General features: G+C 44.4%; 1 protein-coding gene across 1 annotated transcript; it reads left to right on the forward strand.

Moving 5' to 3' along the window:
- Window positions 1-822: 822 nt before the first annotated feature.
- LOC115394655 (NACHT, LRR and PYD domains-containing protein 12-like) lies at window positions 823-16435 on the forward strand (the record flags this gene model as incomplete). The annotated part of the gene is made up of 6 exons (XM_030100012.1): window positions 823-2648; window positions 4219-4392; window positions 7093-7275; window positions 8446-8628; window positions 13667-13849; window positions 16339-16435. Coding segments are annotated over 6 exons (2646 nt in total), but the record flags the coding sequence as incomplete, so codon positions are not given.
- Window positions 16436-24442: the final 8007 nt, after the last annotated feature.

Genomic DNA, 24442 nt, shown 5'->3' on the forward strand with positions numbered 1-24442 from the left:
GACCTGCTCCACAAGTGTCTTGTTTCAGTAGCCAATTTCTCATCAGTATGCCCGGTTTCCACAATAACTGACATGGACCTTGTTGACCCGGGTGACGTCCGAGCCGGTATGACTCTTTCATTTATGGTTTTGCTCATGCTGAGGCGTGGACATATGTGTTAAGGACCTTGTCCAAGGGCCCAACTGGATTACCGTACACCCTGACAGGGATTCGAACACTTGATCACCTGTTCTAAAGTCAGTGTCCTCTACCACTAGACTAGGGGTGGGCAACTTAAATGATGGAGAGGGCCACATTTGTCTTGATCCCTCGGTGGGGCGAATGAAGCACGAGTGCCAGCTTCTGGCGCACACATCAGCTGCAGGAGAGAGCAGGGAGGAGGTAGGGAGAGGGGAGGGGGGGTGATGAAGACCCTGTGTGGACCTGCAGACTTGAAGTAAAAAACTGTTATTTCCTCAAAACTAGAGTGAGAGATGTGCTCAATATTTTACTGAGGGCATCAACTAATGTGATGTTGTATATCGGGTGGGGCACATTAAGAAGATGGGCCTCAGTGTATAAACAGGGTTTCACTAAAGCTTATATTTAAAAAAAAATAAGGGTGTCAGGATTCACTGGTACTTAAGTGAGTGACCAGACAGAATAGTCAAACTTTCAGATTCAGTTCTTTATTCTGAATCAGTGTGAGAGTTGAAACTGGATCTTTGTGTCTTTGCTGTGTGTTGTGTTGCTCAGAGTAAATGTTTCTTGGTGTCCACAGAGAGAAGAAGAGCAGTGATGTCTGTGAGGAGCAGCAGGACCAGGGTTCTTCATCAGGACTGCAGCAGCTTCTAGAAGAACATAAGAAGAGTCTGAGGAGGAGATGTGAACGTGTGACTGAAGGAAGTGATGAAGCAGGAGGAGGAAGCCTCCTCAACAGGATCTACACTGAGCTCCACATCACAGAGGAACACAGTGAGGAGCTTCAGAGGGAACCTGAGCTGAAGCAGCTGGAGACAGCTTCCAGGAAGGAGAGCCTCCATCACACTGCCATCAGGGCTCAGGACATCTTCAAAGCCTCGGCCCAGCAGCTCAGACACATCCGAGTGGTTGTGACCAGCGGCGTGGCCGGCAGCGGAAAAACCTTCTCGGTGCACAAGTTCATTCTGGACTGGGCCGAGGGCCTGGAGAACCAGAATGTCAGTGTGCTGGTTGTTCTCTCCTTCAGGGAGCTGAACCTGATCAGAGAGCGGCCGTACAGTCTTCTCACGCTGCTCCATGTTTTCCATCCGGCGCTCCAGAAGGTGACGGCAGAGGAGCTGGCTGTCTGCAAGCTGCTGTTCATCTTTGACGGCCTGGATGAAAGCAGACTTTCTCTGGACTTCAGCAGCAAACAGCGGCTGGTTGACGTCTCCCAGCAGTCTTCAGTCAGCCTGCTGCTCACTAACCTCATCCGGGGGGATCTGCTGCCCTCGGCTCGGGTCTGGATCACTTCCAGACCTGCAGCAACCAATCAGATCCCTCCATCATGTGTGGACAGACTGACAGAAGTGCGAGGCTTCACTGACGCCCAGAAGGAGGAGTACTTCAGGAGGAGGCTGAGTGATGAGGAGCTGTGCAGCAGAATCATCTCCCACATCCAGACCTCCAGGAGCCTCCACATCATGTGTGGAATCCCAGTCTTCTGCTGGGTCACTGCTACAGTTCTGGAGCACATGTTAAGCAGCAAGCAGAGAGGAGAGCTGCCCCAGACCCTGACTGACATGTACTCCCACTTTGTGCTGGTTCAGACACACAGGAAGAAGCTCAAGTACCATGAAGGACCTGAGACGGGTCCACAGGAGCTGACGGAGGCTGACAAGAAGCTTCTTCTGAAGCTGGGCAGGATGGCCCTTGAACATCTGGAGAAAGGAAACATCCTGTTCTACCAAGAAGACCTGGAGCAGTGTGGTCTGGATGTGACTGAGGCCTCGCTGTACTCTGGAATCTGTACTCAGATCTTTAAAAGAGAGTCTGTGATCTTCCAGAAAGCCGTCTACAGCTTCGTCCACCTGAGTGTTCATGAGTTTTTGGCTGCAGTCTTCATGTTCCACTGTTTCACCAACAGGAAGACAGACGGACTGAAGACCTTCTTCAGAGAGGACTGGGAACCAAAGCCTTTTTCTGGAAAAGTGTTCAAGTTCTTTGGATTTGATGATGCTCTCTCATCTCTGGATGAGTTCCTGAAGAAAGTCCTGCAGAAATCCCTCAGAAGTCAGAACGGCCACCTGGACATGTTTGTCCGCTTCCTTCATGGCCTCTCTCTGAAATCCAACCAGAGACTCTTAGAAGGTCTGCTGGGTCGGACAGAGATCAGTCCAGAAACCATCCAGAGAGTCATCCAGAACCTGAAGGAGATCAACAATGATAAAATGTCTCCTGACAGAAGCATCAACATCTTCCACTGTCTGATGGAGATGAAGGACCTCTCAGTACATCAGGAGATCCAGAAGTTCCTGAAGTCAGAGAACAGATCAGAGAAACTCTCTGAGATCCACTGCTCAGCTCTGGCCTACATGCTGCAGATGTCAGACCAGGTCCTGGAGGAGCTGGACTTGCTGAAGTACTACACGTCAGAGGAGGGACGACGGAGACTGATCCCAGCTGTGAGGAACTGCAGGAAGGCTAAGTGAGTCCACATGATATGATCAGTGTCTCAGTGATGTTTGTAGAAAGTAGTTCCTGTAATTCCTCTGTGGAGATGTTCCTCAATCAAGGCTCGATATTAACGCCTGTCCAATCATTCCGGACCCGAAAATATATCAAACAGCTTGTTCAACCAGAGAACTTGATCGTGCTGCAGAAGCTCCTGATGCTGTTTGGTTTAATACGGCCAGCTGAATTTGCTTGCTCCCGCATTTGTCAAACTGTTGGGGTGGGGAGCAATGTGCTTTAAATTTACTCCATATTGTCAGAAATTTGGGGTAATCATCTGACACCAATGTGAGGAGCTTGGGGTGGGCGATGTGGCCTAAAATTTATATCTCGGTATAATTTGAAACTTACATGGTACTAGAAGGTATATATCACGTTATAATTTGATATATACATTTCAGCATAACAGTCTTTTAATGGTTACCATAGCACATGGTGAAAGCATGGAAGCAGGAAGTAGTTTTTAAACTATTAAATAACATAAGTCAAGTTACTTTGAACCCAAACCATGTCCAGATTATAGATCAGGGGTCGGCAACTTGATTTGGCGTCGGGCCAATTTTTTTTGTGACTGATCCCTGTTCGTCGGTGGCTAACAGCTAAGCTAACAGCTGACTGAGGCACTGGTAGCGTCTATCAGCAGACTACTTTTACGAAGTGTCCCTGAAGGCAACAGGAGCTGCAAGGCTCAGGTTATTCACCGATGCAGAGTGTTTCCAGGTGTTTCACAGGTAATGAAAGTGGTTTTGGAAGAGCTGGATACTAACAGGTAATGGACGGTGTTACTGCCTCCGTGAAGCAGCTGCCTCAGATTCTCAAAATCATCTGGCGGGCCACATATTATTGTTCGGCCGGTGGGCCGCCAGTTACAGATCGCTGTTATAGATGTTGCACCAATCTTTTTCACAAGCACTTCCTCTGTCTGTTCACTGCTCGCAGCCATCGCTGTTGTTGTGTACTACTTCTTCGGGGAACGGGGCATCTAAAAAGGTGCTTTACTGCCACCTAGAGGGCGTAATGTGCTATCGCGGTTGGGCAGTATGACTAAAATCCCTACCATGGGCCAAATTTTTCTCGCATACGTTTATACTGTTTATACCGCCCACCCCTATGAGGAGCTATCAGCTGAAATTGATGATTCAACTGTTCTACATCCATACGGAATAAATTGAAAGGTCTCTGCTTCCCGTCAAGCTGCTCCACATTCACATTGACTCACGTACGCTGTCAGCTTCATTTCAACTGGTGTCTTCATGGTGCAGTCTGCACAGAGCAAAGTTCATGTTGTGGCCAAATATTTTTAGATTATTGCCGTATCGCGTGGCAAGTTGTGAACTTATAAGATTTATCCTGCTCTGAGGCACTAACCTCTCCTCCACCATGCGGCCCATCAGTCTTCACTGCTCCATGACTCCAGAACTCTATGTTCTCTCTTTAATGAAGCCAAAGTCAAACCTGAGAAGAAGATCTGAAGCTCTGATGTCAAACAATCCATCAAAGTGTCCTCTCTCATAACGTCCTGTCCTCTCTGTGTCTCATTACAGACTTTCTGACTGTGGACTCTCTGATTCTCACTGTGAAGTGATCTCCTCAGCTCTGAAGTCTGACCCCTCCCATCTGAAACATCTGGACCTGAGTCGCAACAAGCTGCAGAATTCATCAGTGAAGATTCTGTGTTCTGGACTGGAGAGTCCAAACTGTAACCTGGAGACTCTGAGGTCAGTTCACAGTCTGAAGTTAGAATCTGTTGGAGTCAAATGACTTAGAGGAGTTTTGGAGAATTCCAGATGTTTGCTTAGAGACAATGAGTATAATTGGCTGTGTCATTATTTAACAAATAGAAAACAATATGTATGTATGAACAATCACAACTCAAGTATGAATCCTGCCATCTATGGTGTACCACAGGGGTCAATTTTGGGACCTTTATTTTTTATTTTTTTTACATTAATGATTTTGCTTCTTTCTCTGCAGATGCTCTTCCAATTTTGTTTGCTGACGACACAAATCTACTTGTATCTAAATTAGGGATGTGCGAGTACCGATACCAGGTATCGGTATCGGGCCGATACTGGCCTTATTTCAAAGTATCGGGTACTCGTGAAGGCTACCGATGCCAGCCGCCGATACTCACGGCAAGAAAACCCCACGCGTAGTAAGCCCTCCTCACCAGCAGTTGGCGGTAGTGCAACCAAATGGGATGCAAACTGCCGACAAACATGAAAGAGGAAGAAGCTCCTCTCTGGGAGTCGCTACACTGCGGCGGGTTGATTCTCCATGAGTCTCATCCAGTGCAGAGACAACAGGAATGAATCCAGAACGGCTGCTCGTCTCACCAAAACTTCGCCGGTGTAGAAATTCTTTTATATAAGTGAAAACGAGCCTAGCTTTGCAGAATACAAACTCTGCAATGCTAAAATTGCTAAAGGAGGTGCGCGATGTTGCTCGTTTACCACTAGTAATTTGTATAAACAGCTCAGGGCGAAGCTTGTGGACCAGAGTCTGACGAGAGTCTGACGCTGTTGTGCTGGAAAAAAGAAAACTCCGGCAGCAACTCGACGGCAAACTCCTGCAGAAGACCGAGAAACTGAAGAGCAGAGATCCGAGAGCAGCACAAATAACACGAGCAACTCTTTAAACTTCTGTCTTTGACTTTAGTTCATAAAAAAAAAATCAATAAAATTTAAAAACCGTAGTTTATGTAAAGTGGAAAACTGTTTTATCTTGCACTTAATTTCATTTAAAAACCGTTAAAATAAATTCATTTTAAAAAGTGTATAACTTAGAGTTGTTTGTTTACGTCTTGTAAGTCAGTTCATTTAAAAAAAAAACAACTTAAAATTCAGAGAAATTGTTTTATCTTGCACTTAATTTCATTTAAATAAGTGCAAACTCAGTTGTTTGTTTTATTTTTCAGGCTATTATTTGGACTTAAACATAGTGCCTGGGCTGCCTTTTTATTAGAAATAAAAATTAATTTTCAAAAATAATCTGTCATTGCATTATTTTAAATTTTATGTATATAAAGTATCGGTATGCGAGTATCGGTATCGGTGAGTACTGAAGATGAAGTACTCGTACTCGGTATCGGTCTGAAAAAAAGTGGTATCGCACATCCCTAATCTAAATGTACTGATAGAGAAGCTCAATCATGATCTTTCAAACTATTCTGAATGGTTTAAAGCAAACAAACTTACATTGAATGTTAAAAATTCAAATTTTATGCTATTTGCTGGAAATAAAAAATACAACAGTGACTCAATAAAAACCTGCATCAGTCATGAAGAGCTGACCAGAGTGAACTCAATCAGTTTTCTTGGTGTGAGGATTGATGATCAGTTAAATTGGAAAGAACATATTGAGCATGTATGCAAAAAGATAACAAAGTCTATTGGGATTACAAGTAAAAGAAGGCATTTGATTCAGACAAGGTGTTTATCTACTCTTTATTACAGTCTGATCTATCCTGACCTGACATATTGTAATGTTGTGTGGGGAAATACCTTCACCGCTTATTCACAAAATTAACATTTTACAGAAGAGATTCTTGAGAATTGCCACTTATTCTAAATCTGATGCTTCAAGTGCACCTTTGTTTATTAAATTTGACTTGTAAATTATTTTTGACATTAAAACTTTTTTCAGATGTATATTTGTGTACAGAGCTCTCGATGATTCGGACTGGCCGACGCACATCAAGCTCTACTTCTCCTTTAATAACCAATTCCATAATTATGCCACGTGACAGGCTCCTGGTTTGCACTTACCCTTATACAAGAGAAATCCTGAGCAGTTCTCGCTCAGATTTAATGGACCTAAAGTGTGGAATATGCATCTGGACTTATTAGAAGCGTCTTCATCTATGTTCAACTACAAAAGAAGCTTGAAGAACAATTTCATATCGTAATATCTGACCTAATCCAAACACAATGACATGTACATGAGATATATGGGGATCACTTTAGATTGCATGTCTTGTTTAGTCTTTGTTTATTTTGTAGGACTTCTGTTTGTTTTTGTTTTGTTTTTCTCTGCTTTTTTTCTCTTTTTCTTTTCTTTTTCTACTTTTGTGCTGGACTTACATCTTTTCATGTATGACTTTCACATGGTCATTTCTTTTTTTTTACTTTGAGTTTGTGCAGAAGCGGCATTTGTACAAGCCTTTTGGCTTTTTTTCGCTCCCTTGCACATAGTCATATTGTTTTGACTAAAAAAAAAATGTTGGAGGGACAGCGAGTGGACTGAGCTCTGCAGCATGTTAGTGATCAGTGTGTTGATGAGAGCTCTTCTCCTCCTGGAGGCTTCAGCTGTTTGGACTTTACATTTCTAAACTCTTCCAGTCTGAACCTTCTTCAGCTCTCAATGACTTCAACATCAAACGTTGTCCTCTAATCTCACTTCTTTCTCTCTTTATTCAGTTTGAGGAACTGCAGCTTGTCAGAGATCAGCTGTTCTTCTCTGGCCTCAGCTCTGAAGTCCAACCCCTCCGCCCTGAAACATCTGAAACATCTGGACCTGAGTAGGAACCAGCTGCAGGATTCAGGAGTTGAGCAGCTGTGTGGTTTTCTGGAGAGTCCACTCTGCAGTCTGGAGTATCTGTGGTCAGTTGACTGTCTGTTACTGTTGTAGAAGGAGAAATGTTTGTCAGCAGCTGTGATCTGAGACTCTGATCCTGCAGTGAGAGAGTGGACTGAGCTCAGCAGCAGGTTACTGATGTGTGTGGACTGGGGCTGTCAAAATTGGTGCGATAATAACAAGTTAATTCAAATTCCTATTGACGCCACAATTTTATTTGACACGATGTTAACTTGCGCACGTTTCGTAACCTTTGTCTCACACCGTAATTTGGGAAACTGAGGTCTGTGTTGTGATACTGCACAGTCCTGTACAGTAGGTGGCGGTATGCACTTTAAAGCTGTTTTTGATCCACCAAAATAGAAGAAGGATAAGCAGTTTGGAAAAATCACACATATTACGTTGTGCGTGGCTGCAAGTGGCTCCTCCACAAGATGGCTGCCACAGTGTGAAAGCAGCGTCTCTGTATCTGAAGTCTGTGGTAACAACATGTTAGATGAGGAGCAGAGAGAAATATGGAGGGTGTGCCATTCTTTTCTTTTCTGAAAGCTCAAGGTAATTTTCTCCTATTACTGACTAGAAGGACTTACTGCTTCAGAAGTCTGTTATCGTGATGCAGGAGCTCAATCAGTCTGTGTTGAAACATGTTTGGACTGGTTCCATTGGTTGGACACTACATGGTCAGATTATTACTAAATGATGTTCCATTCAGGTCAAAATGTCCTTCCGGCCTATTTCTGAGCCTGCAGATTGTTTGAGGTTATGTGGAGATTATTCTGGACAGTATTTGATATTGTTCTGGACTGTGACGACAACAATAAACATGCATTTACATAAAGCAAGCATATTTTTCCACTCCCATGTTGACGGCAGTATTAACAACTTGAAAATGTTCCCTTTAATGGACATTTAGAGTAGATTAAAAAAAAAAGTGCGCTCAATTTGCGTTTATTCGAGTTAACTGTGGACAATCATATGAATAATCGCGATTAAATATTTTAATCGATTGACAGCCCCAGTGTGGAGATGAGGTGTGTGACTGTTGTGTTGACATGAGGATGATGTGAGTGATGAAGATCCACAACAACAGAACAGCTCATTGATCAGGACACAGTAATGTGGAGCTGCTCATTTCTCCATCAACACATCTGTTTGGTTCCTCCTCATCGATTCTGCTGCTTTCTTTCTTTACTTAGGTTGTGGAACTGTAAGATGTCAACGATCAGCTGTTCTTCTCTGGTCTTAGCTCTGAACTCTAACCCCTCTCTACCGAAACATCTGAAATATCTGGACCTGAGTTGGAATGATCTGCAGGATTCAGGAGTTGAGCAGCTGTGTGGTTTTCTGGAGAGTCCACTCTGTAGTCTGGAGGATCTGAGGTCAGACTCCCTGTTGGTTTGTGTTTTATGAAAGTTGTGTTGACACTGAAGTGCAAACCGATGAGAACGACAGATCTGTGAGTGATCCACACTGAAGATCTCCATGAGAAGAAACTAACAAACTCTTGACTTGTTGGCTTCATGTCAGGTCACTTTGTCTGTTGACATTTCCTCCACTGGACTTGAAAAACTATTCTGACTCACTTGAACAGTTCAGATCAAGTCAGTCAGAATAGTTTTGTTTAATATATTTTTATTGGTCAGCAAGCCAAAGTATAATGGCACTTACATGAAATCACATTTCTACATCTTTCTTGTTTTAAAGGTGTAATGTAGGATTTTCTCGAAAAGATGAAGCCAAATGTCTGTTACTCGCTTGTTGAAAAATGACCATCCTACCTGCTCTACTGCTTCTCCCGAGGAAACGCCTATCAAATGTCGGAAGCGTGCGAGCGCGAGCCCATCTTCCCCGGGCGTGCACGGCTCCGTTTACAGTTTCTGCGATCGGCCTCGCTCATAAAGCTTATCTTCCAAAGCAGTTGCAGTTTCATTATATCAGACTCGCCATCAGTAAGTACTGGCTGAAACCGAAGCTCACCGGCTACAGAAACACTCTGAATGCGCATGTGCAGTAAGAAGAACCTGATTGGGAGCGAGCACATACAACGGCTTTACAAAAGCAGCACAGCAAAATGATTGACAAACAGGACCACCAGTTATTTTGATGATCCACCCGGAACTCAAAGCAAATAGAACATCCTACATTACACCTTTAAGTTTTATATGTAGAGCAAATTAAAGAATAAACCAAAAACTGTGAAAAAAAAGTGTCATACATATGGGAACAAAATGTATAATATCATACACTGACAACAATAAAAAAAAAATGTACAAACATTTTAATTACCTTGAAAAAAGGCAGAGTGTGTGAGAAATTAATCCTAAATATAGACATAAAAATTAAAGAAATGGTTTCCACTTTTTGTTAATTTTTTTCAGCTCGCCCTGCCTGGAGTATCAATTTTTTTCCTATTTTCAATAAAACATCACCTCATTAGTCCAAAGTGTATTTGATGGGGCATTTTGGGATTAGGAGGAGATGGCGTCTCGCTATCAGACAGGTGAACACCAAAACCTCTAACTGCTCAGATGAGAAGTGAGAATGTTCTTCAGGAAACCCAGAGATAGCTGGTCGAGCAGGAGAAAAAACATGCGAGTGAGGTTACAGGGTGAACCTGAACATCGGTCAGAAATGTCAACTTTGTTGGGAGTGTGGCAACGGGAAGGGGAAATTGTGTAGCGGTGTACAGCATTGATTATTGAACTGATGCTGTACACCACGGGGCCTGACAACGCCACCCTGGGAGTTACACCCAGGGAAATATGTGCATCATAAGGTGCCCCTTACGGCACCCAGGTCCGGAACTAAGGCAGCAGGAGACGTGGTTCCGTTCAGAAAATAATCTTTTTATAAAACACGTCAAATCACACACACACCTTAAAATTGGAGGGAAAGACAGGGAAGCCCAAACAGAGGCTGGCTTACCGTTAGGGGCACAGTGTAGGAGGGGAGAAGAGAGTCTCGAAGGGATCACCCCAGACACACGTGAACACTTTCACACCAAAATAAAGATGAACACACTCAAACTATGGGGTGTACACACGTCACACAGGAAGGAGACCACCACCCGGGAACACCTGCACCACCACGCTCAGCCTCTGGAGGGGAGGAAAGAGAAGGGAATAGTTAAAAGGGGGGGGGGGGGTTCCTAACAACCAAACAATAATCAAAAAGAATCAATAATCAAAAATCAATCTAACACAGGTGGTGGGCAGTCCCAACACAACAAGTAAAATAAATAAATGCAATGACTGTAAACTGCCCCCACCTGAAATTAACAAACAAAACTTATTTCCTTTTAACAAAACAGAAAGGGGAGAGGATACCCCCTTACAACAAGGGAGAACTTAACTAAAAAGAAAACAGACAAAAGAGAACCAACAGAAATATGCCATCACGAGGAAAATCAAATAAACAAAAGAAAGCAACCCAAAGCAAGAAAAGAACCCAACGGTAACTGTGATGGCACCACCAGAAACAAACAAATCAGAAAAACATAATATAACTAAGACCCCCGAAATAAGGAAGGGGGAAATTAATAACCCTTAATCATTCACACCCTAAAAATAACATGGGGAGGCGCATCGCCCGACAATTGCGTTGTGGTGCTCAGCAGTGACAGCCTCGCTGCCGGCTGCATGCAGTTTGCAGACCAGGACCACTGGAGGGGACCGTGGAGCAGTTCAGCTGAGAGCACCAAATCCGGAGTCACAATTATCTTCGCCGTGCACCGTCACCACGAAGGCAGTCTTGCAGCAGAAAAGCAGCGGCAGAGCCCTAGCATGTGGAATGGAGATCTGGTTAATAAAGCTGGTGTTAAGGAAGGCCATTAGGGCTGTGTTGCCAACATACCACGCCAACAGCATCCGTCTGTCCACCCGACAGAGAGGAGTGGGGGGGGGGGGGGGGGGGGGGGGGGGGGGCGTCACGGGAATAATCACCTACACGCGCCCACACACGCACAAAACAGCTGATTACTGCTGCCGTTGCTAACTAGCGACATAGCTGCGCACCAAGAGGGGGGAAAAAGATCGCACTCACCGCAGTTTAGTGGTAGCTCAGCCTGGCAGCTGTTCACTCTAAGCAAATCGAAGCTGAGCAGAACGCCGATAGCTCTAAGGCGAGCAGAAACACAGAACCGGAAGAGAGGGGCCGAAGGGGCGGGACATGCTCTCAATTCCAACACAGCACCTGGAGCGCAGATACAGTGTGCCTTTATAGCCAGCTCCCCCTGCTGGGATTGGCTAATTACTGCAGGCCACCCAGAAACCTCCTCCTGCTACAGGAGACATCTGAGGAAACCCAGTTTTAGAATAATGACATCGAAACACAACCCTCAGTTGTATCAATGTCAAAGGAGCACAGATGGAAGTCTGATGAAAAACACTCCGAGAAGATTCCCACCATCGTTCCTCAAAGACCAAACCCATCTCACACTGCCAGCCTCCTTTGTTCTGGTAGTTCAATAACCATCATATGACTGAATGATTCTATACATGTTTAAATGAAAGATCTTTGCAGGGGATTGAATTGTGGAGGTTCCTCCTCATCTGCTCTGGTGGGAGTTTTGGAAAATGAGGAAATCAGGCTTTTACCCAGTTCCTCACCTGGAGAAACCGAAAGAGATGGGAGGCTGAACTCACTGGCCAAAGCAGCAAAAGAAGAGAAAATCCCATCTTTTTGAAGATCCTCTCCTTCCGGTCGAGTGATTAGAGGAATGGCAGTGTCAAATTTAGCTCCCACCGTTGTAAGGGAAGACTTACGGCCTAAATTACACAAACGTGAATTCAGTCACAAATGCAGTGAGGTGATCATGGGGGAACCAGTCAGAAAAGTCAAAGCACCATGAAAGCTCTTGATAGAGAACAAAAATTCCTTGCAAAGAGGTAAAGATGATGAGAAAGCTGTAGTTCAAGGGAAAAAAATCTACTCTACATAATCATTATTATTATTATTATTATTATTATTATTATTATTATTATTATTATTATTATTATTTAAATACAGTACAACTACAAATAACGTTTTGCACAGTCACAGTATGTTTCCAGTTTGGAGCTCCTCCAGTGTCTCAACATATGCTGGCTGAAAAACACTGTGTGCTCACACCATCACAATCTAGACTTGCAGCCAGGGTTTTAACTGAAGATGGAGTTCATAGCTCATTGTGAGGCGAGCCCAGTCTGTGAAAATTAATCACAACATTCATTTAATACCTGCAGCAGTAAAACTACAGTTTTTCAAGTTATTAAAAAAAAAAAAAAAAAAGTTTTAAAGTCACAGACACAATTTTAACAGTCTCACCTCTGTTCTGGGTTATTTAGGTTGCCTTTGCCAGGTAGCTCCTCTCTCCTCCTCCTTAGAGAGAGCCCGGTGCTCTCATCTGCGCTCAGTCTCTTACAGGATTTAGAGTTCTATACAGAATAGATTCACATTTGAACAACATAAAAAAAAACTGTGTGTGTTTGTGTGTGTGTGTGTGTGTGGGTGTGGGTGGGGGGGTGGGGGGGTGTTGATGAGAACTCTTCTCTTGTTGGCTTCAGCTGTTTGGACTTTACATTTCTAAACTCTTCCAGTCTGAACCTTCTTCACCTCTCCATCACTTCAACATCACTTTGGCTGAATCCTATTTCACCCCTTAGCCCTTCCCCTTGGCCCTTCCACTCGTTTTGCACGTCCCAATTGTGTCCCAATTGTCATTATGACATAGGGGTAGGGCCAAGAAGGAGGGCCAGTCACCCCTCCAAAAGGAGATTCTCGAGAGGCACACTTCACATGGAGGGGTACGATCCAGTGGCGGCCGATGGCGAGGGGCGCTTGTTCTTTCAGCCTAGACCATGACTTGCGGGCGGGGTTGATTTACTTCCGCATTAGTGGGACCAATCGTTTCCACACCCACGCATTCCAGGCGCATTCCAAACACAACAGATAGACGATCATTTTAAATAAACTGGTTTCTTCAGCACTGCCCGCCTGGAATGCGTGGGTGGGAAATGAGCGGAAGTGAACTAACCCCGCCCGCCAGTCACGGTCCAGGCGAACAGAACAAGTGCCCCTCGCCACCGGCCGCCACTGAATGACAGATTTCTCAGAAAGCCTTCCAAGATCAGCAAGTTGGCAGCGTCCGTAATGAAAGAAGTTCATAAATGTCAGTATTTTGTCAATAAAGTTTTAAAATGTAAGAAAAACATTCTTCTTCGGCAAACAATTGTCGCATCTGCCTGCATCATCGGCAGGCTGCTACACGATCGACGACGTTCGCGATTGTCAGAGGGGTGTCCCAATTCGGAGGGGTTTACTTTCTGCCCTACCCCTTAGCACTCCGTTTCATAGGGGTAGGGCCAAGGGGGAGGGCTAGAAAGAGAAATGGGATTGGGTCTTTGTCCTCTCATCTCACTTCTTTCTCTCTTTATTCAGGTTGAAGGGCTGCAGTTTGTCAAAGATCAGCTGTTCTTCTCTGGCCTCAGCTCTGAAGTCCTACCCCTCCCTCCTGAAACATCTGAAACATCTGGACCTGAGTGAGAACCAGCTGCAGGATTCAGGAGTTGAGCAGCTGTGTGGTTTTCTGGAGAGTCCACTCTGCAGTCTGGAGATTCTGTGGTTAGTTGACTGTCTGTTACTGTTGTGGAAGGAGAAATGTTTGTCAGGAGCTGTGATCTGAGACTCTGATCCTGCAGTGAGAGAGTGGACTGAGCTCAGCAGCAGGTTACTGATGTGTGTGTGGACATGAGAAGGTGTGTGACTGTTGTGCTGACATAAGTCAATCAAACTTACTTTAAAGGTTTTATAGAAGATCTTTATTACTAACAAAAATGAATTAAAGCTAAAAAATGGCGTTATTAAGCTGTAGCAGCCTTGTTTTTATTGTGATAAAAAAAAAGAAAATAAACATTAATCAACTCTGGACATTGTAAAACCAACATTACTTTAGCCAATCATTAAAGAGGTAGCCTCGTTATCTGGTTTTCTAACGTGTCAATCAACCTCTCTACATTTGTAGCGTAACTGTCATGCTCTTACGCCCTTTTCGTCCCCCCTCCCCCACACGTTCCACCCCGCTCCACCCATGCTCGGCTCTGCTGCCGCTATCAACACCTTTTCACCTGTAGACTTGAGACAATTTTTCTTAATCATAGCTGCAATGTGCCTTGTATGAAAAAGACTTGTATGAAAAAGTCCGGAGAGTGAGAGGAGGAGGGGGGGGGGGGTTTGTTTACGCCTGCATGTTGCATTGCACACACAGATCAGCTGTGAGCTCCCAGCATGAGTCTGCTCCAGTCATGCAGCTCCACACAAACCTCCCCCCATCCTCCTCTGATCCATCTGAGAGCAGGGACGGCTCAGGTACAGGATTTGGCGCAAGTGCAGGATTTTACTCATATTCGCTGTGTTTTATGTTGTTCAAAAAGACACGTTGGTAGCTATGTGTTAGCGCTATGATGCTAAGTAGCTACATGCTACATGCTACTTTCTGCGTAAGGAGGAGGCATTCCTCCGTAGAGAGCAGGGGAGGAGGGGGTGTGGGTCACGCATGCGCACCATTTCAAAAAGGACTAACAGTCACTGGATTTCTCTCTCCATGGAAAATCCTCCATACAACCTTTAAGCAGCACAAAGTGCTGAAAACAAGTTAAAGTCATGACAAAGATAAAAACTAAACAGAGGAAAACTAAAACAGAGAATCCATCCCTCCATATTCAGTGACACACACACACACACACACACACACACACACACACACACACACACACACACACACAAACACTAAGGTTGTCGACTGTCCCCTATTAGCCGGGACATCACGTATTTGAGCCAAAAAAGGCGCACCCCGTATGGGACGTTGTTTGTCCCAGCCGCATGGGTAAAAGCAAGGTGCTTTTATTTTTGTCTCTCTGCGCCATGAATTGCATGTCTGGCTGCCTTCTTTTGTTGCATGGCCAACTGTAAACTATGGGCACTAGGACCTCTCAGTTGACAGCCAGGATAGGCAGCCACAGCTTCAACCTGTGGCTTCAGAGCAAACATGCTTATGTGCATGTGACTCAGTCCCAGTGTGTGGGTACGTGCACGCTGTAGTGTGTAGCGAGTGACTACCAGCGAGGCAGGCATGGACATGTCCTGCAATGACTTCTTTTTTGCTGCACAAAAAGTCAAGGAGTTGCTGGATGCTGTTAAAAGTAGCAAGAAATATCCCTGGAGAAATAAATAGGTGAGTTCAAATTTTTATTGTATTTTTAATTTTTGCTATCGGGCTCAGAATTTCTTAACTCTCTCCTAATATGTTTTTCTTTTGTTCTTGCATTTGATGATACAAGCACCAAAATTGGCATGATGACTCTTTAAGGTCCACTCAACAGATCTGTCCAACTATCCACCTGAAAAATCCAAGATGGTGGCCATTTTCCAAGATGGTCACCATCTGGCGCTTGCACTAATAATTTCCCTCATAAATCTGTATCCACCCCACCGATTTTAGTGATCTTGGTGTCAAATTGTATGTTTGTAGGTATGCTGAATTCATTTTTGACACTCTCAAGAGAATTTAAGCACCATGTAGATGACTATTAATAAAATAAACCAAAAATTACAACATCAAAACATATTTTATTAACGACATATATGGCTTTCACAAATCACATACAAAATAAAAGGAAAGAATCATTATAAATCAGAAACTGACTTAATTGAACATGAACATCACATTAATGCTAAAATAATAATGCTCAAAATATTCGAAATCTGCCGTCAAATGTTCATTTACTGAACTCGGTTCACTGTGACTTTGCTGGTCAAAAACACAGCTACACAGAGTGGTACAAGAAAGTCCCACGCGGAAACATAGGCACCTCCAGGTGCAGCCTTTCTTGCAGCTGCATTTGGTCAATTCCTGGCAGCATGTGGCTATTGATGGAAGGGTTGGCCAGTGTATTTTCCATAACTTTTCACTTCGAATCCAACCCTAGTCGGCAGGAGTGCTGGTTTCTGGGTTTAAGTTGCTTGGCCCCAGATGCTGGTTGGCAGCACGCTTAGCGTTCTCCCTCAAGGCAGCTGTGGTTGGTGGAATTGCATCATAAGTCCTGTGCTTGCAGGCAAAGAGATCCAGCCTTGCCTCATTTAACACAACTGGCTGCACTGGATCTGTCTAAGGACAACAAAGTTCTCCAGTTTCTGCTGGTCATAATCTGAAACTTATCATGGAGAAGTTTGTCTTTTATCCATAGCGTCTGCTTTGGAATCGTGCAATTGGGGGCAATGGGCTTTATGCACAACTCAATCACTTCCTGAACTTTAGGAGGCTCTTTGCTTCCTGTCTTTCGTGAAGGGATGAGCTGATTAATACAGGTGTGTCTGACCATTACTTTTGTGGTTACAGAGGTCAGACACACCTGGATTAATGAGCTCGTCCTACCCTGAAAGACAGGAAGCAAAGAGCCTCCTGAAGTTCAGGAAGTGATTGAGTTGTGCATATAGTCCATTGCATGATTCAGTGTCATACACTTCGACATACAGACAGGGGTCAGACAGGAATCGAACTCACAAACTCTCGATTGTGGGACAAGCACTCTCCCCACTGAACCACAGCTACCTGTTGGCCCTGTTAAAGAAACCAGCTCATGGAGAGGAATCCCTTGAGCACTGGCTCCTTGTCTAAAGGCTATCCACAAGTTTTCTAGCCCAAGCTCTTGTAAAGATGGCAGAGTCGACGCTGCTATAACGACAACATCAGTGTCATTTGCTTTGATGATAATGGACTTGCTACCTTGCAACATTGCGTCCCTGGCATGTGCAAACACTCTATGTCAGCTTCCTCCTGGGAGCATGGGGCCACGGCATCCAGGGACCTCACTCTGTTGCTGATGGCATTATCTGCCCTTGTCATGACGATGGTGCTTGTTGTGTCAGCGTCACAAATTTTCTCTGCGAGGAAATTAAATAGTTCAGTCTTTTACTCATCAGACATTGTCTTCAAGTCATGGCCCATCATTATCTTCATCTCCAGTATGTTTAGAGCTAGACAGGCTATACTTCTCACACACAGAAAACTTCTGTGTGCTACCTCTACCACTACACCCTTACACCTCATGCATAAGCACCTGGTGATACAAAACAAATGAAGCAGCGACACAGAGCCATGCAACCAGATACAAATCATATAAATTGACCAAATTAATGTATATAATTGGCTATATTCTGACACTATATGTAATTGAGAGTGTTGAGAGTGTCAAAAATGAATTCAGCATACCCAAAAACATACAATTTGACACCAAGATCACTAAAATTGGTGGGGTGGATACAGATTCATGAGGAAAATGGTTATTGCAAGAGCCATCTTGAAAAATGGCCGCCATTTTGGATTTTCAGGTGGCTAGTCGGACAGATCTGTTGAGTGCACCTTAAGGAGTCACCATGCTAATTTTGCTGCTTGTATCAACATTTGCACGATTATGGTGCATATTTGCATTTATCCGCCCAGCTATCAGGACCAATCTCTTATGGTCACAGCCTTCCCCCACTTCCCATTGATGGACACATACACACGTGGACAAAATTGTTGGTAGCCTTTGTTTAATGAAAAAAAAATTCACAATGGTCAGAGAAATAACTTGAATCTGACGAAAGTAATAATAAAAAATAAAATAATGAAAAAAATTATTTGAAATTTAACTAATGAAAGTCAGGCATTGCTTTTCAACCATACATCTACAACATTATTTAAATAAAATAAACTCAAGAAACAGGCCTGAACTAAAATGATGGTACCCCTAGAAAAGACTGAAAATGACGTGACCAAAGGGACATGTCAATCCAAGGTGTGTTCACTAATTAACGTCACAGGTGTCTACAATCTTGTAATCAGTCAGTCGCTCATATAGAGGGTGACAGGTAGTCACATGAAGTGTACCACACTCAACATGGACCAGAAGAAGCAAAGAAAAGAGTTGTCTCAGGAGATTAGAGAGAAAATTAAAGACAAGCAGTTAAAGGTAGAGGTGTCCCAGACTAAGAATTTACATAGTCGAATCTGATTCGTCCGATCCTGCCAATCATCAACAGTTGAATGTATACTCTTTTTTTTCATTTGAGTATAGGCTACAGTAGAATGTTGCAGTAATAAAAAAAAACAGTGCAGGCAGGTAAAACAATACTTTTATTTTTTTCCTACGCACAACTGAAACAGACTGGAACAAAGTCTCGGTAACTCTAAACATCAAACAAATGGGCTTGATGAGCTGTGGCCACTCTGATATTGTGGGTGAATCTAGAAAAAATAATTATATATCCTATAAGCCCAGATAGCATGATATGATGCCTGGCGTACTAGCGTTACATTAAAAATGAGAAGTGAGTGACAGAACAGTCTTTTATTGGCCCAGTTATCTGGCTACTTACCCGTTTAAGATGGAAAGCCATGTTAGTTGTTGTGGAATGATATGAAAGGATCTGCTGAAAAAACTTGCATTTGACTTTTTTTGGATCATCTTTGACTTGATCAAAATGTTTCCACACTGCTGAAGTTTTTTTTCTGACATTCTGAGCCTTTTAAAGTTAAGCCAAATCACCATTGGGTTGTGCCACTTACCATGGTGGTTCATTCACAATCACTAAATAGATAGAATATTGAATAAAAGTACAAGTTAAGTAAATTTTTTCACAGATATTTGATAGGCTAACACATAGCCGAGGGAACATTTTTTCAACAGTGCTGAGAAAAAAAGAGGGTGGGGCCAGACACGCGCACACACACACACACACACACACACACACACACACACACACACACACACACACACACACACACACACACACACACACACACACAGCTACCAGGCCTAACGTTATGAGATGCTCTTGTGCTGACCGTGTTGCTGACCATGAACTATACATTAAAATCATCACAAAATGCAGACTGCTCAGCGGCAGAATAAAAAATACACATGTTGAACACATGTCTAACAGGATTAGTGATGGCATCACATGATACAGCCTTAGTAAAACTGATGTTTCAATACAATTCAGCAGTTGATAAATCATGTCTACTGACTGCACGGCAGCAAAATCATAATCAAGCAGTGTTTTTACCTTGTGCTGCAGCCTGCTGCCATAACTTTCCAAATGTGCTTTTGTGCTCTTGGCCTATCAAAATAATGATTCTCAGACCTGATTCTTTGTAGTGAATCAGAAATTGGCATTAAGATTGATTTTATGACAGAATGAAAGCACAAATATTGGCAATTATGGTGATTTTTCATAAAAACAGTAAACATAAGCTATCAAGTTTTACAACCTTAAGTTAATAATGGAGAGTCGTCCAGGAGTCGAAAGAGTCGGTTCTTGTCTGGGAGTTGAGCTAAAAAAGCCGACTCTCTGAAAATAGACCAACTTCCCAGCACTGTAAGAGCAGCCAGTGTGAGCGCTGCGCGCAACATCACCCCTTGTGAAAATGCAGAATGCAGATTAGTTTCATGAAATTGAATTTATTTTCAAGCTGTCATCAAATTACATTTAATGGGAAAACATAGCTAAATTAATTATTATTTATAAAATAAAAGTTGAAATGGAGTTTTCAGTTATGGAATTTTTTGCTACATTCGCGAGGAGGTGCTGCAGAACCCTCCGCACCCCTAGTTCCCGCGGCCATGGGCTAACATGTATATCAAATAGGCTTTATTCAGTCACTCAGCACCCCCATACAGCTGTAATGGAATGGTCTTCATTTCATCGCCACATTTTGCGATGCTTCGACTGTATGATTGACCTTTGAATCAGGCCCCTTCGAACAGATCATCGAATGTTTGAAGACACCCCTAGTTAAAGGTCAAGGCTATAAGACCACCTCCAAGCAGTTTGATGTTCCTCTGACTACAGTTGCACATATTATTCAGAAATTTAAAGGGCAGCTCCAGTTTTTTTACACCTGGGCCTTTTTTCTAGGTATGTGCATGCTCATATACTCACTCAGACAAACATCGTGCAGCTCGGAGTCCTTTAGAAGTTATTTAGATCCAACCGATTTAGCCGCACTTAGCGGGGGCCACGGCAAGGGAGCTTCAGCGCGGGACATAATCTCTGCAAAAACGCTCATTTTGGCTATATTTTTTCATCCATCGCCAGTGTTATCATAAAGTCAGCTCGTCTACTGTCTTCAGGTGGGTCAGCTGACAGTTTTCACTAACTTAGCCACAATTAGCTCAGATGGGAATGTTGGAGCTCCTCTCCCCAGCAGAGAGGCACTTTGAGTCGGCCTCGGCTGTCACGGCACCCGGGCGTATGACACGCCGGGAGGCTGCATAAAGTCAGCTCGTCTACCGTCTTCAGGTGGGTCAGCTGACATACCTGAAGACGGTCAGACGGCCAGGGACGGCCGGCGCGTGGGTCCAGTTTCCCGCCTGTGGAGCCGGGCTTGGAGGCTGGGCCGCTGGGTCGGGGTAACCGTCCGCCATGGCGGTGACGCTGGGCGCCGTGCCGGGCGGGGGGGCCCCATGGTGGCCCCGGGTTGTCTTTCGGTCTGGGCTTGGATGCTCAAAGCTCTGCTCTGCTCTGCTCGGATGGGATCTGCTGAGCTTTACTCTTCTCTGACACCTCGCTAACTTAGCCACAATTAGCTCGGATGGGAACGTTGGAGCTCCTCTGCCCAGCAGAGAGGCACTTGCAGCGCGGCCTGCTCCACACACTTACGTGGTTATGCGGCGGGTCCCCGCGCGCTCCGCGGCCGGCACAGAGTGTGTCTCCGCCCGGGAGCGGAGATCCGGAGCTCTCCCGTTGATGGGAGAGCTCCAGCAGCCACGGCGCAGATCCAGGGCTCTCCTGCTGACAGGAGAGCTCCGGATCTCCGCTCCCGGGTGGAGATGCGCTCCTTTTCGGCCGCGGAGCGCGCGGGGACCTGCCGCATAATCACAGATGTGCGTGAAGCAGGCCGCGGCGCGGCTGCTGGAGCTCTCCCGTCGCCTCCGTGGAGCAACTCTGGGCCGTTTATCCAATTGGCCCCAACTTGGCCCCTGGGATCAGGCACCCAGGCGCCGTGACAGCTGAGGCTGACTCAAAGTGCCTCTCTGCTGGGGAGAGGAGCTCCAACATTCCCATCCGAGCTAATTGTGGCTAAGTTAGCGAAAACTGTCAGCTGACCCACCTGAAGACGGTAGACGAGCTGACTTTATGATAACACTGGCGATGGATGGAAAAATATAGCCGAAATGAGGGACTTTGCAGAGATTATGTCCCACGCTGAAGCTCCCTTGCCGTGGCCCCCGCTAAATCGGTTGGATCTAAATAACTTCTAAAGGACTCCGAGCTGCACCATGTTTGTCTGAGTGAGTATATGAGCATGCACACACCTAGAAATAAGGTCCAGGTGTCAAAAAAACGGATTTGCCCTTAAAGATTCATGGGACTGTCGCCATTTTTCCTGGACGTGGCCGCAGGAGGAAAACTGATGACAAACCAAGGAGACGGATAGTACGAATGGTAATAAAAGAGCCCAGAAAAACTTCTAAAGAGATTAAAGGTGATCTTCAAGCTCAAGGAACATCAGTGTCAGATCGCACCATCCATCGTTTTTTGAACCAAAGTGGACTTCATGGGAGAAGACCAAGGAGGACACCATTGTTAAAAACAAATCATAAAAAAGCTAGACTGGAATTTGCCCAACTACATGTTGACGCGCCACAAAACTTCTGGGAGAATGTCCTATGGACAGATGAGACAAAAATGGAAGTTTTTTCCAAGGCACATCAGCTCTACAGTGGTATGAGGAAGTATCTGAACCTTTTGGAATTTCTCACATTTCTGCATAAAATCACCATCAAATGTGAGCTGATCTTTGTCAAAATCACACAGATGAAAAAACAGTGTCTGCACCCAGGTCTACGGCCACAGCGCCTCCCCCCTGGACACTGCGCCCGAAGCGGCCACCTAGTTTGCCTATGCCCAGAGCCGAGCCTGCAAACAGTTTTGTCCACGTGTGTACATCTTAAGGAGAAACAGAGATAGGGAGAAGGCAGGCAGGCACTATCCACAGTGTTTGTGTGTGTGTGTGTGTGTGTGTGTGTGTGTGTGTGTGTGTGTGTGTGTGTGTGTGTGTGTGTGTGTGTTTTCAGTTTAGATTCTGCACCTTGTTGGGTTGTTTGTTTCAGAAGGTTTTTAAGTTTTGATTTTGCACTTTTTTTTAGTTGAAAATGCAAAGAGAAAATGTTAAAATCCAGAAGAGACAGCAGTTGTTTAATGTTATTTTGCACAATTAGCAATAAATATACTTGAATAATAACTGCGTCACATGTATGGCTAAAATAGAAACTGATCATGAGGTATTACAATCTTGTTACTGTAAGTGTAATGCAACCTAATGTAGCCTAATGTGTTTTTATAATCTGTCATAGGTATAACTTTGCTAAAATGCTGTTATATGCGTTTTTGACCCCCCCAAAACTCACTGTGAGGTGTCCCTTATTTCAGTCTCTGGGTGTTGGCAACCCTAACACACACACACACACACACACACACACACACACACACACACACACACACACACACACACACACACACACAAACCTACTAACGTTAGGGAGACATGGCACGGCACTGAAGCTCGGGGAAAACACCACGATTTGGGGTCGTCCACACTGGGAGGGTCACAGGTCATGACTGCCGAGGGCGTCTGCACCCGAGGTGGGGAGCCCCCCAACCAGCCGGGCCAAAGGGCCCCATGGACAGAACCCCCAACAGCAGAGCTGATACAGCCACCAGTGCGGAGGACCCCCTGAGGAAACACTGGGGTAATAAAAGTATAAAAAAAAGATGAAAAGAACAGAATGAAAGGCCTAAATTAGGATAAATAAAATAAAGCGATCATTTAAAAGTGTAAAAATGCATCAATAAAATGGATGCGATGTAAAACTGAAATACTAAATCTAAAATTTACATCACAAACACAGCAAATTAACTTGCAATAACATGAAACAGGAAGAATTCAAAAGGTAAAATAAATAAATAAATTTGGATACATAAAATAAAGTGAACATTTAAAAAGTAAAAATACATCAATAAAATGGATCCGATGTAAAGCTGAAATAGTGAAATGACCTAAAATTAACTGAAAAAATACAACAAAATAAACAGCAGTAACATGAAAAAGGCAGAATTTAAAAGGTCATTTAAAAGCCTGTTTGAAAGGTGAGTCTTTAACCATCTTTTAAATCTCTCAGCAGTCTCTGCAGTCCTGAGCTTCTCCAGCAGGCTGTTCCACAGATGGAGGCCATCGTGGCTAAAAGCTGCCTCACTGTGAGTTTTTGTTCTTCTGATGTGGATCAGAGGAGCTGCTGGAGGAGCTCAGGATCCACGAGGGTCGATGTGGTCAAAGCTGATCAGATCAATAAGATGGAGCAAGGCCGTTCAGACATTTAAAAAGTAGTTAAAGAAGCTTAAAATCCACCCTGAAGCAGACAGGGAGCCAATGCTACGACTTTAAAGCTGGTGTCATGTGGACCCGCCCTCTGGTCCTCATCAGCAGGTGTGGCTGAGTTTTGCATGAGGATGATGTGAGTGATGAAGATCCACAACAACAGAACAGCTCATTGATCAGGACACAGTAATGTGGAGCTGCTCATCTCTCCATCAACACATCTGGTTGGTTCCTCCTCATTGATTCTGTTGCTTTCTCTCTTTATTCAGGTTGAGGAGCTGCAGTTTGTCAAAGATCAGCTGTTCTTCTCTGGTCTCAGCTCTGAAGTCCAACCCCTCCCTCCTGAAGGAGCTCGACCTGAGCTATAACAATCTGCAGGATCCAGATGTGCAACAGCTGGTTGATCTTCAGCAGAGTCCAGACTGCAGCCTGCAGACTCTGAGGTCAGTAGATGGTTGGAGTGAGTCCATGCTGCTTTCAGCAGGTTTGTACTAAACACAGTCAGTGTGAGAACAAAGATCCAGTGTTTGACTCTCAGTGAGGCTGTGAGAGGAGAACGCTGAGCAGCTTCAGGATTGGACAGCAGAGGACACACAGTCAGCCAATCAGCGGAGCCACAGGCTTGTTGTGTTGGTCTGACAGTGGTGGTCCTTCAAGACTGAAGAACCACCACTGAAGTCCTCGCTGCTTCACAGAGACTCTGATCATCTCCTCTCATCTCTCTGCAGGTGGAAGAACTGAGAGCAGAGAGGAAGCTGTGTGTCCTGAAGATCTACTGAGGAGAGCAGAGCTTC

The sequence above is a fragment of the Salarias fasciatus genome, chromosome 9 (assembly GCF_902148845.1).
Source record: "Salarias fasciatus chromosome 9, fSalaFa1.1, whole genome shotgun sequence".
NCBI lineage: Eukaryota > Metazoa > Chordata > Actinopteri > Blenniiformes > Blenniidae > Salarias > Salarias fasciatus.